The 18,590-nt window shown below is 35.7% G+C and overlaps 1 protein-coding gene across 1 annotated transcript; it reads left to right on the forward strand.

The window, feature by feature from the left end:
• Positions 1-18: 18 nt before the first annotated feature.
• LOC136065020 (uncharacterized) lies at positions 19-2,794 on the forward strand. Its single transcript, XM_065767644.1, has 2 exons — positions 19-1,730; positions 2,191-2,794. The coding sequence occupies exons 1-2, from the start codon at positions 19-21 to the stop codon at positions 2,792-2,794; spliced, it is 2,316 nt and encodes a 771-aa protein (XP_065623716.1).
• The last annotated feature ends 15,796 nt before the right edge of the window (positions 2,795-18,590 follow it).

An 18,590-nucleotide genomic window follows, 5' to 3' on the forward strand; every position in this document is an offset into this window, starting at 1 on the left:
TGGTTAGCCAACGTGGTCATGGTCAAGAAGGCGAACGGCAAATGGAGAATGTGCGTTGATTTCATTGACTTAAATAAGGCTTGTCCTAAGGACAGTTACCCGTTGCCGCGTATTGATCAATTGGTAGATTCTACCGCAAGGCACAAGTTGCTTAGTTTCCTTGATGCTTTCTCTGGTTACAATCAAATTAGGATGGATGAAGTGGACCAAGAGAAGACGTCCTTTATCACTAGTCAGGGACTTTTTTGTTATGAAGTAATGCCTTTCGGTTTAAAGAATGCTGGGGCGACATACCAACGTCTGGTCAATCACATGTTTCGTCCGCAGATCGGGAGGAATATGGAAGTATACATAGATGATATGTTGGTAAAAACTCAGGACGAGGAGAGGCATTTGGTCGATTTGCAGGAAACATTTGACACGCTGAGGCAGTATCATATGAAGTTGAACCCTAGCAAGTGTGCTTTTGGAGTATCATCGGGGAAGTTCTTAGGATTTATGGTTTCCTATAGAGGGATCGAAGCAAATCCTAACAAAATTCAAGCAATATTGGATATGAAGCCTCCGAGCAATGTTAAAGAAGTTCAGTCCCTCACCGGACGAGTTGCCGCCCTCAACAGGTTTGTTTCTAAAGCTATTGACAAATGTTTGCCATTTTTTAAGGTTCTTAAAAAAGCATTTGAATGGACCAACGAGTGCCAGAAAGCTTTTGAAGATTTGAAGATATATCTCACAAAAGCCCCATTATTGAGCCCGTCTGTGCCCGGAGAAGAGTTGTACTTATATTTGGCAGTCACTCCACACGCTGTGAGTTCAGCACTGGTGAGGGAAGAGAGCAAGGTGCAGAGACCTGTGTACTATACTAGCAAAGCATTGAGGGGAGCAGAAGGACGGTACTCGTTAATGGAGAAGTTGGCTTTTGCGTTAATAACATCTTCCAGAAAACTAAGGCATTATTTTCAAGCTCATGTTATTAACGTCATGACAGATCACCCACTAAAGAAGGCCATGAACAAGTTAGAGGCTGCAGGACGTTTGATCCAATGGGCCGTCGAGCTCAGTGAGTTTGACATAAAATACCAGCCAAGGCATGCCATAAAAGCCCAAGTTTTGGCAGATTTCATTGCTGAATTTACCTTAAGTTGTGATGATGAAGGTGGAATGGAAAACAGCAAGTGGATCGTCCATGTGGATGGCTCGTCTATGCTGCACGCAGGCGGGATAGGTGTGGTTTTACAATCTCCAGAGGGGGACAAATTAAAACATAGAGTTCGTTTGCAGTACCAGACAACTAATAATGAAGTCGAGTACGAAACTCTTCTTAAAGAACTGGAATTGGCCAAATCTGTAGAAGCAAAGTCACTCCTCGTCTTGGGAGATTCTCAGTTGATTATAGGCCAGGTGAATGGAATGTTTGAAGCTAAAGAAGAACGAATGAGGAAGTATCTAAACAGAGTGACGCGCCTTATAAAGAAGTTTGAAGAAGTTAGCTTCGTTCAAATCCCAAGGGAGGAGAACATGGAAGCTGATGCCTTGGCGAAAGAAGCCTCGTCGAGCGAAGCCGTAGATAAATTTGATGAAATCCAGTATATGCCGAGTATAGACATCCCAGAAGTACAACAGGTGGAAAGTAGAATGAATTGGATGGTTCCAATTGTGTCGTACTTGAAAGACGGACGACTCCCGGAAGAAAAGGACGAAGCTAGAAAACTAAGGGTAAGGGCGGCCAGGTATGTTCTTATGGACGAGATTCTCTACTGAAGAGGTTTTTCCCAGCCTTATCTCAGATGTTTGGCCCCAGACGAAGCAAACTATGTATTGAGAGAGATTCATGAGGGAGCATGTGGAAATCATTCAGGCGTTAGATCGCTCGTCCACAAAGTCGTCCATGCGGGATATTATTGGCCGAATATGCAAGCTGATGCTAAGGCATACGTCAAAGTCTGCGATCAATGTCAAAGGTTTAGCAATGTCCCTAGGCAACCATCAGAGTATTTAACTCCAATGACGGCCCCGTGGCCTTTTGCGCAGTAGGGGGGACATTCTAGGTCCATTTCCACTGGGAATAAGGCAAATGAAATTCCTCGTAGTTGGTATTGATTATTTTACCAAGTGGGTAGAAGCAGAACCTTTGGCCAACATCACACAGCAGAATGTCAAGAACTTTGTGTGGAAAAATATTGTGTGCAGATTTGGAGTACCTAGGGTGCTGGTATCGGATAATGGACGGCAATTTGACAATGCAATTTTCAGAGATTTTTGCATGCACTTTGGAATTCAAAATCACTACTCCTTACCAGCCCATCCGCAAGCTAATGGCCAGGCAGAAGTTGCAAACCGATCATTGTTGAAAATAATCAAGACTCGGCTTGAGGGAGCTAAGGGAGTATGGCCAGATGAGCTTCCAAGCGTTCTGTGGGCATATAGAACGACAGTGAGAACCCCTACGGGAGAAACTCCTTTCAAGCTAGCATATGGAACTGAAGCAGTTATACCCGCGGAGGTGCACGTGGCCAATCATAGGGTGACGACCTACCAGGACGAAGCTAATGAGGAACAACTACGTCTGAACCTCGATTTGATAGACGAGGTAAGGATGGACACTGAGCAAAGGATGGCAAGGTATAAGAATCTTATGGCTAGGTGGTATGATGCAATGGTAAAGCCAAGGCGATTCAACATAGGAGACCTCGTCCTAAAAAGGGTTTCCTTAGCAACAAAGAACCCAGCTCATGGAAAGTTGGGACCAAATTGGGAAGGCCCCTACAGAGTCATCAACTGCAAAAGGCAATGATCCTATTACTTAGAAGCCCTCGATGGGAGGAAATTGGAGCATCCTTGGAATGTGGAGCACTTGAGGAAGTATTATCAGTAGAATAACAGCCTGGACGAGTTCAGCAATTGAAAACTTTATTATTATGTTATGTTAAATTTGTGGACGACGTTATAGTTTATGTTTAAATAAAGGCATTGGCCTCTAAGGTGTCTGCCTCGTCTTTGAACAATGCTTGTGATATGAATGGTATTTGTGGAATGTACATAATGTTGTGTAATTCACTGATTCCCATACTACATTCGTTTGAAGTTTACCTAAGGGATACAATGAAAAGCTTTCCTAAGGGAAAAGCATCAAGGCATTCTCGTCCAAATCAGAGGATGAAGCAAAGCCTTAAATCCCAAGCATACTCGTCCATACCACGAACGAGGAAAAGCACAATACGTCTAAATACGTGGGCAAAAATGCATAGACGAGTGCATGTTAAGCCGTGGACGAGAGAAGCGTATGGCTATATTTTAATCCTATTAAGGCTTTTGTTAAAACAATCCAGGCTATGGACGAGTACAATGAAAGCCTTAAAACTTCAAAGTATAAAAATTAGGCTTTTTGTTAAAACAATCCAGGCTATGGACGAGTACAATGAAAGCCTTAAAACTTAAGTATAAAAATTAGCCAAGTCCATGGACAAGGCAAGCTGGTTCTTATCATTTTTTAACAGGTCCTTAGACCAGTAATGTTGGTTGTTACCATTTCACATGGATGAACTACATTTGAAATTCTAATGAAAATGGTAGACAAATATATATAAAAGATGGACGAAGTCAAGCAAGCAAAATAAATAAAACTCGTCCATACATATGCCACGAGAATAATGTTGAGTCAAGAGTGTATATCTAACGTTAAAAAATCCTTGCACAATAAACTTAGATAATTGTTTAAAACCTCGTCCTAAAACCACGGACGAGGCAAATGTATTAAAATTACATAAAAGGTCACAAAGTGGACCAAATAGAAATACGTTAAAAAAAAAAAAAAAAAAAAAAAACTCTTTCAAGTGGAGGGAGAAACATTGGGGGCGTCCTGAGGGGGCAAGGTTGTGGCGTCGTCTTCAACATTGATGTCATCAGAGCCAGTCTGGACGAGAGAACTAGTAGCAGCAGCGTTCAGGTTAAGGAGAATAGAACTGAAGTCAATGTCAGGGAACCTTTCTACAGCTTCACTTCTAAAATCCTCAAACCCTGCTGCGTAATTAGTGTCCAAGACTTCAGTGTACTGTTTGGACGATTTAAACTCAGCCACTGCATCTTCCTTCGCGTTGGAAAGAAGGGCACCATATTCATCATTCTTCTTCTGCAGGGTCTCAAGACGAGCATCCTTCTCTGCAGCACTGGTTCGCAGCTCCTCAACCAATGTCTGCAACTCCTTAACCTCGTCTGTGGTCTTGGCAGCCACTTCAGCCCATTGCCTCGCCTCAGCCTTCAGCTCCTGGACCCTCGTCTCTAGCAGGATCCTCGTCTTGTCCAACCCCGTTGCTTGCCTAGACGCAGCTATAAACTTTGACATGCCCTGTAAAAAAGAAACAAGTTTAAAAAAAAAAAAAAAAAAAAAAAAAAGATGAGGAAGGAAAATGAATCATTGCTCAAGACGAGGTAAGAATATTACCTTAAAGAGATCATGAAAACCAGAATGTTCAAAATTTTTAAGGGACATATCATAGCAAGCGTTTATGTCTTCGTCCGTCACAGCTTTCTTAAAGCGTTCCCAGGCCAAGTCCTCATTTTCAATGATATTGGAGGGGGCCGTTCTGGGAGGCTGAGACGGGGTTGACACAGTCCTGGACGGAGTGGCCTGGGACGGAGTGGTCTCGACTGGAGTGGACGAGTCCACATCAACCACCTGCACTGGCTGTTGAGACGAGGGAGGTTTGATCACTTGAGTCGAGCTGGGCTTGGCTTTTTTGCCTCGACGACTGGGGAGATTTCCCAAGTCCAAGTTCCTTGACAAAGTTTTCCTTTTCTCCCCAGTCGTAGGACGAGTTTGAACATCGCCCTCAGGACGATCCCCCTCAGTAGCCACATCTTTTCCCTTGTTTCCCTTCATTGTCGCCATTCCTTTTAAAAAAAAAAAAGAAGAAAAAAAAAAAAGAAGGGGGAAAGAAGATAAAAACACCTTTAGAAATAAAACAAAACAAAGTACAAGGACGATAAAGACTTGAAACTTACTTCTCCTTACTGTGACCTCGTGTGCAATAGCTTCGTCGGATGGATTAGGACCCAAACCCCACTTGGCAAGGCGTCTAAGTGAGACTAAAGAGTGAAAGTCCCTATCCACGTGAAGACGAGCTCTGTGGACGCGGTCACGGAAAAACTTACTTAAGGACGGACGTTCAACAGCTGAAATAAAACATACTCCTGTTAGTTGGTCGTTGATACTAAAAATAAATAAACAAATAAATATAAAGACAAAAATGAAAAGAAAAAGGGGAACAACTTACCTTCAGGACGAAGGTTTCCTAGGTCCCCAGTATAACGGCCAAACGAGTCCCGGCCAACGTCTATAGGGTTTCCAGCCCAGAAGCCGTAGACGAAGAAAAATTTCGTCTTCCATTTTCTGTCAGACGAGGCCAAGGACTTGATCAACCTACAATCTTTACCCTTGGCTGTAAATTGGTGGAAGCCAGGGGATTGGTGTATCTCTGAAGGTTTGTAGCAGTAAAGGAACTCGTCCACAGTAAGAGGACGGTCCCTTCCAAATACTTCACCCCACAAAACTTGCATTGAGACGATTAGTCTCCATGCATTTGGGTTAAATTGACATATTCCTAAACCTAACCTAATTAACAACTCCCTAGTAAAGGCGTTTAAAGGGAATCTTAAACCCCCCAAGAGGTAAGCTTCATAGACGCCAATCCCGAAGTGAGGGTTGCAACACCATTCTCCTCGGACGGGTAACCTAAGGTTAAACTCGTCTGGGATTTGATACCACTCCCTAAGGTTTTTCAGTCTCTGCTCGTCCGTCTTGGAGGGGATATCTATTGCACAACTATATACAGTTACTTCCTCTTCATCTAAGGGACTAGGACGAGGGGCAGTGGACGAAGTACCAGCTTGAGACCCAGAGGCCTTCCTAAGCTGTTCCTGTAAAACTTCCATAGGAAGCCCAGGGACGCCAGAGACGTACTCCTCGTCCGTGGTGTTCCCCCCACTACTGTCACTATTGCTACTGGAACATCATAACTACTCTCGTCATTATATTCGTCTATAACCTTATCTATACTATCACTAGACGAGGAAAGTACAATGTCTACCATCTTAACAGGAAAACTAAGGACGAGAAAAAGAGAAATACTTGGATCTAGGACGGAGGAAGGCTATAGACGCGAGAAGCTTCTAGACGAATATCTAAGACGAGGAAGGACAGGGAAAGGAATTTCAGAAATGAAGAGGGTACCGGAGGTATTCTACTATTTATAGGGAGCAAGCTCAGGCATTTGAAGTGACGTAACCCAATCATTAAGAGACACGTGGCACGCTCCTCAGGTAGATCAATCGACGAGATTTTTCCACCAACAAATTCTTGACACGTAGCACACCAAACTGCTACTAACACACATCTTATTTGTCTTAGGACGACCCAATGAACAAGGGGGCAACTGATGATGCTATAAAATACCACCTTAAAAATTGTCCATATGGCTCGTCTACGAAAAAAAAAGAAAGATGGGCACAGCCAAGTTGCCTCGTCCGTCCCAAAGGACGGACGAGGAAAGCACGGCCATGCTAAGGCACGTCCACCCCTAGTTAGGGATGGACGAGCCAAGCATTCATGACTTAACCAATAAACCAAAACCTCCATTGCTCATAATGAGGCACCGGTTCAGATGAAGCAACTTCTATGGAAGTTATGGAAGTTACCTCCGATTTTGGTGAACTCCTCGACAATAGGAACGGTTATCAAAGCAAATAACTGTTCCATACACTATATAAACACGATTCTGCGTAGAGGTAAAGGGATTCTGACTTTTTTTATTTTGAAAAGGGAATAGACACTTAGATATTTTTCCTCTCTATTCCAGCCTTCTAACTTCATCATCGGAGGGTCATAGGCCGGCCTCCACCGGTCTTTACTCTGATTGAGTTTGGTTTTACAGGATTCAATTCTCAAAATTGTCGAAGTCTGAAGATTTTCAACCCACTGATTTTCCAGAGTTATCATATGGTATTACATTATAGACTTAATATTTATTAAGTACTTTTATGTTATTTTGAAATTTTGGATGATGTGTTTAAAGTATTTAATGTTATTATTAATTTTCAAATTGTATGCTTATTAAGTATTTTGATGTTATGAATTTGTATTAAATTTGTTGTTATTAAATTTATAATAATATTAATCAGATGCTTTTTTTAAGCGGGTTAAATGATTGAATTTGTGTTAATCTAACTTATTTAATATTAAGCAGATTGAAATGAGTTGTGTCACATTCATGTCAACCCCAACACGACTTGTTTATTAGCATGTCAAATAGGTCGTGTCATATCAGCTTACTTTACTAATAGGTCATGTTAGGATTGAAGGGTTATAACACGATTATTAAAATGGGTCAGACGTAAGTTGTGTCATTTAGTCGAATCCTCTTACTTCAAAATGACACACTAACCCAAATTGACACCTAAAAAAAAAAAAAAAAAAACAAAATACATTTATCCAAATGCAATGGATTCAAGTGGGGTTGGAGACTTGGAGCCGATATCTCTTAACATAGTATAAGATCAATTCAATTTTCTCTCATTCTTTTATATTTATTTTTATGAGTTAATTCAAAGTCCTTAATATCATTTTTAAGATTGGTGGGTGTGGGTCTAAATGGCTCCAAACATTATATTTTGATCTTAACATCAATTTTGATATATGTGGCCGAACTTGTAAGTCATTTACAGACCAACTTACTTTAAGATGCCAGTCATTTAACGATGCCGTGCTTGTGCACGTTCATCCATGATTCACGTGCTTATCGACCTCTGCAATAGAGTCGACATTTACGGTTCAGAATCATCGGGCCGTTTTTGCTTTAGATATTTTTTCTGTAGTTGTGTCCGTACAGTCATTCAATCAAAGAACACAAAGACCCTAATTCTTGTGGTTGTGGGCCTTGTGGCCGAAACCAGTTTCTTTCAAAATAGCGTGGAACAGTGCTGGACACAAATTTCTTTTTTATGAGGGTCCCTCATGGCCAAGACTTTGTGGTCATGTTATGTACTACACTGCGACGAAGCTTCTGCTTTAAAAAAACGAACGACGGCAAGTGCTTGCTTCAATTTAGTGTCCCCTCAAGTCACTAGTGAACACAAAATCTTGGTGTGAGGCCTAGAAGCAATTTGAAGAAACTCCAAGCTAGAAGATTTTAAAAATGTCTTATTCATCATGATTCATGGTTTGAAGGACCGCACTGAGATTTTTTAACGAGTAACTATCCAATGTAAACAGGGCTAGTGAACTTTCGAGGCTACCAAGAGGCAAAAGCCAATTGATTAACTCACTAGTGAAAAATAGTTAGTCAATTTATGCCGAGACATGAGAATAAAAAAAAAGGTTACACGACCCTAAAAAAATGATATGTCAATTAAGGAGTTCAAGACTATTATTTGTGGGAAAAAAAAAAAAAAAACAGTATGTAAGTATAGTAGTCGATTCTGATAAGTCTACTGAGAATCTATATTGACTTTAAATTTTAAAGTTAGACTTGATTATTGTTGTTTTAGTTTTTCGAAACATTAAACTCTCAATGTCCATTTCATATGCCGACTCCACAATGATTGAATAGGAAATTAAAAGATTCATTCTAGCAATATGACTTCGAGCTTACATGAATCGGTACAATTGGAGCATTTGTTTTTTGTTGTGGGCCGTTACATTAATGAATTAATTTAAGGACTAAAGCGATTTCATTAATAAAGTAATAGTGATGGTACACTAAAGAACATTTGACAAATTATTTTTCTGATGTTCACTGTTTAGAGACCTGACCCAATTTCCACATAGCCATGCGTGGACCTAATTCTAAAATATTGCTTCTCATATTTAGTATAAAAATATTGTTTTTATTTATTTTTATAATATACCTTCACAATGTAATCGTGTTACCTTAGCTTTGGTTAGTGCTGCAAAAGAAAAAGAGGAGGCCATTGTTTGGTTAAAAAAATGTTGGATAATTATTTGGTACTCTTGAAGTACCATAAATACGTACTCACCCTCTCACATAAATGTGAGTTCTACTAATTAAATTTATAGTGGGATCCACAATTCATGTAAGATGAGGAAATATGCATTTATAGTATTCTCAAAGTATTCAATAATTTTTCAAAAATGCCCCTCTTTTCTCTTCCCTATTATACAACGTGAATTTTCATAAATAAAGCACTATTTTTTCTACTTTAAAAAAAAATATATATATATATATATATAAGTGCAGATTCCGACTACCATACCTCCTAATTTTCTTTTGAATTCGGTTAAATGATGCTCTTAAAATTTGTTAATGAATCATTTTAAGTGAATTTTCATAAATAAAGCACTATTTTTTCTACTTTAAAAAAAAATATATATATATATATATATAAGTGCAGATTCCGACTACCATACCTCCTAATTTTCTTTTGAATTCGGTTAAATGATGCTCTTAAAATTTGTTAATGAATCATTTTAAGAAAATCTTAATACCACTTTCATGAGAAATATAAAAAGGTGAAAAAAAATTATTACTTTTTTTTTCCTACAAAAAAGTTTCTAAAAAGATTTTTTAAACCAATATTATTAAGGCATCTATTACTGTTTCTTATTAAAAGCATGTTTAACCTACAAAGAAATGTGATTTCCTCCTCTCCATCTAACCTAATCACATTCTTAACAAATGCGCTTTTGTTGTCTACCAATAGGTCTGCCGTGCCATCTACCAAGCTCTTTTAATCATTCTGCATAACAAAAGCTCCCCTACGGTATTATTGCTGAGGATTATAAAGAAGGAAATGCTTTTTCTTTTCTTTTCTTTTGTCTCTTTCTTTTTCTTTTTTACCACTCTAGTCAATCCAATTACAAAGTCATTTCCTAAAGAGTGAAATCGTGACGACCTTAATTAATCCTAAAGGCCTTGCGGAAAGTTTCAACCTCACCATCCAGTATATTCTTCACGTCTTGGTATATTCTTAATCTCATAGTCATGATCCCTTTTTCTCTTTTTGGCCTAAACTTCATGTCAATACTAATCTTCATATTCCCAAATCTTTAACTTTTTTCAGTACACATGTAAAGACTTATTTTCTTCAGTTAATTTAAATTTGTTACTTGACTATCGGTTCCAAGGCTAGAGCTACATCGCAATCATATTTCAAGACAATTGATGACTACTGTTCATCCAAAAAAAAAGTCATATAACCACACATACAACAAAGAAAAAAAAAGGGGTTTGAATTGCCAGCAAGGGCACATTTTTTAATGGTGCTTCACTGGATACAGCGAAGGGTTGCCTACTATACGCAATCAAGATACCAAAAGGACAATGCCTTATTAAGTAGCCAACCATACCACCCCCGTCTTATTAAATACTTAATTAATTAGACAACTAATTTCATTTGGAACTCATTTGAGGTTTTAAGTCAATGTAACTGTACATTTCAAATTGCTTTTTCCGTAAGGGAAAAGTTAACGAGGCCCAATTTTATATCTCCTATGACATTGGTATAAAAATTTTATGGGAATGAATGACTCAATCAAGGAGTTCAATGTATGATAAACTTCCAAAGACGGACGCGAGAGATGAGGAGAGAAGCTAGAACCAATTCAGGCCATTACACATGTATATTGCTCTTGCTCATATAATAATAAAAAACATTTTTAGAGGCTAAATTAGTAAGAAATAGCAGGTACAGGCCATATAAAATTCGAACAAAACAAGAGGACATTGACAAATACAGTGGCTGTCACGCTTTTAGAGTTCATCCGCATTATGCCACCAATTAACCGAAAAAGGAAAAAGAAAAACACAATCCCACATGGAGAATAGGGGGTAAATTAAAAATAAAATAAAATTGCTCTTCCAATCACATATTGCAGAACCTTTCGCAGCAAAAATCGGAGACAAAAAAGGGAGGGTCTTTGAGGCTTTGAGGCTCATCTGTGGGCTGTGACCAATGTCTCAATGAACCTTAGGCCGTCGAATCTTGGCGCAAATTTCTCCTTTTCCGTCGTCGTATGCGAGTTTTTAGCATAAGATTTCGAAGAAGACGAAGAGAGTCCCTAAAAAATTCAAAAAAATAGATTAGAATTTACCAAACACACACCATAGATTTACACGAGACAACCAAAAAAACAAAACTAAAACTGGGTATTTGAAGGAAAAGCGAAAAGATTGCGACTTTGCTGAAATTTTCAAAACGAAAGCTTGAACAAATAAAACCCATTAATAAAAAGGGATTTTAGAATACAATGAAAGCAAAATCTCGTATCTTTCTTCATAAACAAATCACAATTGCAAACACAAAATTCATAAGAAAACTAAACAGATAAACAAAACAACAAACTGGGTATTTCAAGGAACAGCGAAAAGAGTCTGAATTTGCATTAAAAATTTTAAATTTTTTTAAAAAAAAGTTGGAGAATTGTAATTGTAATTGTACCTCGTTGGAGCAAGGATGAAATGAAGAGTCACGATCTCCCGCAGAGGAAGAAGATGAGCCAAGAGCCACGGTAGATGCGGCTAGTACTGATGCCACGAGAGTACACGAACCCTTCATTTTGCTTTTGCTGTTGCTGTTTTTATACGCACAGTGACACTGCTATGAACAAACTCTCGGAGCTCTGACGTTGAAAATGTGCGAAACCCGACGAACCAGCTCGCCGGATCTCGACCACCTGCTTTTTTTCCTTTGTCTCAGACTCTGTTTCTCTGAGGCAGAGCAAGAGAGAGGAGAGCAATTGTTGTTTCTTATTTTTTGTGTTTCTTTGGTTTTAAGGGTGCGGTGTGGTATGTGGTTGGCGTTTGGTTTTACCTTTATACCAAAGGGGGGGCCAGGGCTCAGATTCCATAACTCCCCATTTAACGGGATTTAATTTTCTTTTTAGTTCCGGCCTCACTTAAAAATTAAAATTATCTTCTTTGTTGTACGCCTGATTCTCCAGGTCATTCCTCCACAAATAGTCTTCCGCCATGTGTTCTCTTTCCAAAGACCAAAACGCATATTTAGGGGTGTCCACTAATTGGTTTAGGTCGAGTTTGTGTTTAAACCGCACCCTACATGTCCAAATCTGGTGAGGAAGAAGTCGACCCGTCCTTAACTAGAGAGGAGAACAAGATAAGCCTCCTAAGGGTGGTGGGCGAATCAATTGTACTAGAGAAGCAAAAAAACAACCAAAATCTAGAGAGATCTTGTCGGATTTGGTAAATTTCACCAAATTTGTCTAGTTTCATTGATCAAATTGGGTGTGATCGAGTTTTAGAAGAGTAAACCCACTACTCGACACACCATCAAATACCACAAACACTAGATCAAGTGGTGGTCAACTTGGGTCCGACCGGTTAGGCATGTGGGTTAGGTTGGACAAGTCCTTGGACAACACTACTCATTTAACTGTTGTGGTGATTTATTTTCTCGCCCGCAATTTTTATTTTATAATTTTTCAAAAAAAAATTGCGTTTGTTTTATGGTTTTTGAAAAAAGTTGAGTGAAATTAAAAACAAATATATCAAGAAAAACACATACATGTACATGAATTTGTGATAGATACCTTTTGCGTTAGTGTATATTCTTATGAATTAATGCGCTTTAATATCTATAGTTGATTGTCTTTGAATAGTATTAATATCTGACTTTTTATGAATTTTTTGGTGAAAAAAAAAAAAAAAAAAAACGTAATGACTTCCTGTTCCTTTTTAGGTCATCAATCTAGTGGCCGGACAAATTGCTTTAGCGATTGGTGCCAATGATTCAGTGACTAAAAATACCACTTTTGATAATTACTTCATAAGACAAACTGTTACTGATTATTTGTTATTTTTATAACGGTGCATCACATTTATTTTTCACCGACAATCAGTTATATCAAATAATTGAGAAAGTTGGTGCAGAATTCAAATGTCATCCTAAAATTTGTTTCTTTGACGAATCTAAGCGGTTGAACGGTAAGTGACGATGGGCCTACTGTAGAGTGTTGCATTTAGTTTAATTTCGGCTTCGTTGTAACATCTGGTGGTGGGGAGTGTTGGAGAGTGGGTTAGGGAATCTGTGGAATAGAGAGTATAGAATAAAAAGGGAAGATGCTTTGATTAGAACGTAAGGTAAAGGCAGTACTTGGGGCAGGTGGGGTCTCGTCCGGCTTTGAATTTCGGTTCGGTTTTTCTCTTTTCTCTCTTCGCTCTTCACTCTTCTCTCCTATTTGCCTAAACTCGATGCCGTTTTGCGTCACTCATTTCAATTTTTCAAAAATTCTCAATTCTCACGCCTGGGTTGGATTCTCAATGCTTTTTTTTTTTTTTTTAGGTGGGGTCTCGTCCGGCTTTGAATTTCGGTTCGGTTTTTCTCTTTTCTCTCTTCGCTCTTCACTCTTCTCTCCTATTTGCCTAAACTCGATGCCGTTTTGCGTCACTCATTTCAATTTTTCAAAAATTCTCAATTCTCACGCCTGGGTTGGATTCTCAATGCTTTTTTTTTTTTTTTTAATTTTTTTAATTTTTGAGTTTTCAATTGAGTTGAAAGAAGAGCAGCACCAAATCACTGACTTTTATCTCAGCCTTTTTTTTTTTTTAGACTATAGACTCTGTTGTAAGACTATAGACCTGGCATATTTTTAACTGTACGGTACCATTTTTTAAAAATTTTTAATGACACTTGCATATATATATAAAAAAAATAAAATAAACAATACTGGAACAAAACAAAATATCACATTAATTTTTTTTAACAGGCAAATTCACATATGGATTCATGACAATCTTTAATTTAAATTTATTTATATACTAATTTGGAAATATTGTTGAATTAATATGAATGAATCGCAATAAGTAATTCTTTAAAAAATAATTTGATAAAAAAAAGAGTATTGTTAATAAGTACTTTAAGGCTGGTTAACAATTTATTTTTTAAAAATTTTAATACAACTTTGATAAGAAATAGAAAAAAAGTTAAAATATTAATTACTTTTTTTTTTCATTAAAACATTCATAAAATGGTTGACTAATAAATGCCATTAGAATATCCATTAATATTTCCTAAAATTAAATTGAATAATATTGAAGGCACAACAAAATATCACTTTATTTTTTAGATTAACATGCCAACTCATACAGAAGTCCATGACAATCTCTAATTAAAATTTTTTGTTATAATAATTAAAAAAATATTATTAAATATTTGTAAATTTTTATTGTGTTCATATCATTACTCAAAATATTCATGTTCATAGAAAAAAACAAATTTTTTCCTATATAAATATTTTTTTGATAAATAAAAATAATATGTTAGGAAAATAATTTAATTTAAAAAAAAAATGGAAAACATGTACTTTGATTATAAATAATGACAGTGTGAATTTTTTTTTTGCAGAATGAGAGTTCAAAAATAAAATAAAATAAAAATCCTAAGAGTATGTTTGTTTGGAGGTGAAATAAGGTGGATGAGAAACTTTAGAGAGAAAATAGGAAAGAAAACTTTTTTGAGTATGTTTGGTTGGGTGGAGAGGAAGGAAAATAAATAATGAGGCTTATGTGCTTTCTCCTTAGACCCATCAAAAAGTTTTATTCCTAAAATTGAGAGAAAACTGAAGGAAGAAATTGGATATCATTTTTGGATGAAAATTGGACATCGCGCTGCTTTTCTTCCCACCTTTTTTTTTTTTTTTACCTAGATGTTGCCGGCCTCTTCTTCTTCTTCTTCTTCTTCTTCTTCTTTTTTTTTTGATTTACTGGGCAAGCGTTGCCTACCTTTTTTTTTCTTTTTTTCTTTTGTGTTTTTTTTTTTAAATTTTTTATTTAGATGTGATTTTTTTATGGACATGATTTTTATTTTTTAATAAATTTAGGTGATTGATTTTTTTTTTTGATTGTTTATCACTTTTTTGGTTTTAATTAAATATCATTTTTTAATAAGGGTATATGCATAAATTTATAGGAAGGAAAACTTTTTGAGTGTGTTTGGTTGGATGAGGAGGAATGAAAATAAATGGTAGAGTTCTAATGTTTTCTCCCAAAACACATCAAAAAGTTTTCTCCCCAAAATCGAGAGAAAACTAAAGAGAGAAATTGGACATCATTTTTTGATGAAAATGCCCATGTACAATTGCACATAGGCTTCATTCACGTTGCTTTTCTTCCCACTTTTTTTTCCCTGGACGTTACTTGCCTCTTCTTCTTTTTTCTTTCTTTTTTTCTTTTGATTTACTCAGTAGGCTTGTCCAATATTCTTTTTTTTTTTTTAGAAGTGATTTTTTTAATGGAAATGATTTTTATTTTTTTTTAATAAATTTAGGTGATTGATTTTTTTTTTGGTTGTTTATCACTTTTTGGTTTTAATTGGGCATCATTTTTTTAATAAGGGTATATGCGTAAATTGATACAAGCTCACATTTTCCATTCCTCTATTTTTCCACTCCTAGCCAAACAAAAAGAAGGAAAATTAAAATATTTTCTATCTTCCTACTTTTCTATCCTCTCACTTTTTCACCATTCTAACCAAACAAACCTTAATACTAGCTCTCTTTTTTTTTTTTTTTGAAGTGGGGGGGGGGGGGTGTATAACCTAATTCTAGCTACTTATGTGTCGTTTATAAGAATGTAACACGTTCTTCTTTTCTTTTTCTTTTGAGAGAGAATTTCAACTTATGGCGTCCGCTCCTGATGATAGTTCTAGTCTTTATCATCAAACCAAGTCACTAATTAGTTTTTGGTGTAAGCGGGGATTGAACCATAAATCTCTTATTCAACTATCAAAGACTACTAGTCGTGACATGTTCGTATGTTAATTCACATTTCATAAAAGAAAAAAAAAATCGTATGTTAATTCCCATGTTCACACTAGTGCATGCTTGGACAAACAATATTTTCTTCCATTTCTTTATTAATGTTCAAAGCAGATTGTCTTCATCCTCAATCATTATTATTGGAGTCAATGGCTATGGTTTATTATGGGGATCACTAACTGGAGTAATGGATTTGTTTTTACGCTTGATCATTCTGTAATTTGAAACCGATCGATTCCATATTTGCTAAAGATGATTCCTTATAAGCTGCGACCAATACATAATAGTGAACTTTGTGTGGAGGACCGTTTTGATTTTTTTTTTTTTTTTTTTTGAGAAAGAAATTTTTTTTTTTGTAAATACACCTCTCACTCTTTTTTGCATAAGTATTCACCCTACCCCAGGAATAGCTTGGTTATGTAAAACTAGCCTCTAAGCATGCGCTCACGCGCGTGGTCAGAAACTCTCCTATTTTTTGGGTAAATTTTAATAATTTTTTGATCTCTTACACAGAATGTACTAAAAAATTAAACATGTGACTCTGGGCTTACTAAACTTAGGAAGACACTTCCCAAATCCAACTCCCACAATACATTCTAACATATATTTAGATCCAAACAACATGAAATAATTACCTCTAGAGATGATGTTGCTCTGTTAGAAATGCAGACTCCATAATGAACTTTAGCAGCCGAGTTGTCAACATGAAGGGACTTCAAAATGGTGGCATATCATTTGTAGCACGAACTTCACATCCCCTACCCATTGATTACAATTTTTATCCTGAAAACATAAAACAATGTTCATTACAGAGGTTACATACAAAAATAGTTGTTGCTATGAAGGATAAGGATGGAGGGAGAACATTATAACTGCTTAATGATAATGGGTGGAAGTTTGAAGTTGTGCTTGTGAGAATTTGTAGGCGGATTTTTTTTAAAGCGATTGTTCATCGTAGTTTATCTTATCCAATTGTTAACTTTTTTTTTTTGGTTGGCAATATTGGTGGTAAGTTAAGGAATAAGAAAGAATTTTGAACAAATTAATTTTTTTTAATCTATAATACAATTAAATTTTTTTGTTAACTCGTGATTGTGGGAGAGTGGTAGTTTTATCCGAAATTTTAGCATATTTTACTTGAGTTTTTATAAGTGAGTTTTTCTATAAAATGTAGGATTTTTTTTTTTTTTTTCAAAATAGGAACATGGTAGATAATTTTTTTTTTGATACAACGTAGCTTTTTTCATTAGGTTTTTTGTTTTTAATTTTTATCAATTTAAGATTTTAAACCATTTCTTAGGATTTAGAGATAAAGATAAGTTTATATTAAATTAAGGGTATTACATTTATTGTGTTTTTCTTTTACTGAACGTGACTCTTTTTTTTAGAATAAAATATTAGAAACATGACTATTTAGTTGTGTTCTTTTATTTACTGAACAGGAGAGTTTTTAAAAAAATTTAAATATTAGAAACGTGTGTTAGAATTAGTGGGTTAGTGGGAGTGTTCCTATTTTATAGGCAATATTTTTTCAAATTTATCTAAAATTTAGGGCTTTTTAAATTGGTAATTTTACATGTTTAACCCTGCTATTTAATATTTACAAACTGGTAAATTTGAGGATATTTCTGGTATCAAAATTGAGGAATCCAAACAGGGGAAGCCCCTTAAATAATAGTATAGATAAGTATTTATGTTTGGATTAGTCTTTTATTTTAAAATAAATAAATAATTTTTTTCTACTTATTTGATTTATTTTAAATTTAGATCTTTTATTCAATTATAAAAGTTGTTGTGTCCGTTTGACATTGATGTAGGAAATAGAGTTTTAACTATAAAATTTTATGTAATGGAGCTTTTGTGATATTTCATATTTAAGAGTTTTCACTTAAAGCTCTTTTAGTATTATGTGTTTAGCATATATTATAATAAAATAGTGCTTTAAAGTTTTAAATTTATAAAATATGAAAAATGAATTATAAAACTTTTTTTTTTCTAGAAAATAAAAATTTTAGCTTTAGCTTTAAAGTTGTTTTAAGCTCCAAAGATCGCAAAAATTCCTTAGTGAAACTACTGTAAATTTTCAGGTAAATGAATTTAACTCCTTAAAATAATGTCTGACCCATTTAAAAACAAAATCAGACAAAAATCCGTTATTAATTGAACTTAAAGAAACACACAAACAAGCACCCACAATTTGATTTTTGATTAAGAGAAAGTGGAACAACAGCAAGTAAAATAGTAAATATAAAAATTGTCATTAAACCAAGTGACATAAAGGTTCTTAAAACAATTTTATTGGCTTCATTGGAGTGCTACAAGCTCTCTCATATAGACTATTAGAACTAAATAAAGTTGCCTACAAGCTCTCTCATAAAGATAGTATAAACTTTTAAAATTAAACTAGCCTCTGAGCACGCGCTCACGCGTGTGCTCAGAGGCTCTTATATTTTTTGAGTAAGGGTTAATTTAGAGTATTTATTATAATTTGGAATTACTACATTCTCCAATTACAAAAAAAAATCTAGGGGTGTGATGAAAAATTATTTCTCCACACGTGATACTCATCACACCCCTAGGTTTTTTTTTGTGATTGGAGAATGTAGTAATTCCAAATTATAATAAATACTCTAAATTAACCCTTACCAAAAAATAGAAGAGCTTTTGAGCAAACATAAGAGACAAACTGAGTTGTTATATTTCACAGTTGATATTTAACGTGACAGAGGCTACTAAAAATGTAGAACTATTAATTCAGAGCTTAGCAACCTTTGAGTTGTTACTAAAAAAAGTAGAACTCAGGTTA

The sequence above is a fragment of the Quercus suber genome, unplaced genomic scaffold, assembly GCF_002906115.3.
Source record: "Quercus suber isolate HL8 unplaced genomic scaffold, Cork oak 2.0 scaffold_25, whole genome shotgun sequence".
Classification (NCBI taxonomy): domain Eukaryota; kingdom Viridiplantae; phylum Streptophyta; class Magnoliopsida; order Fagales; family Fagaceae; genus Quercus; species Quercus suber.

Coding starts and splice junctions, on each gene's coding strand:
- LOC136065020 (XM_065767644.1), top strand. CDS start 19: ATGGTCAAGAAGGCGAACGGCAAATGGAGAATGTGCGTTGATTTCATT. Junction 1,731..2,190: donor CTAAGGGTAAGGGCGGCCAG/GTATGTTCTTAT, acceptor TATTGTGTGCAG/ATTTGGAGTACCTAGGGTGC.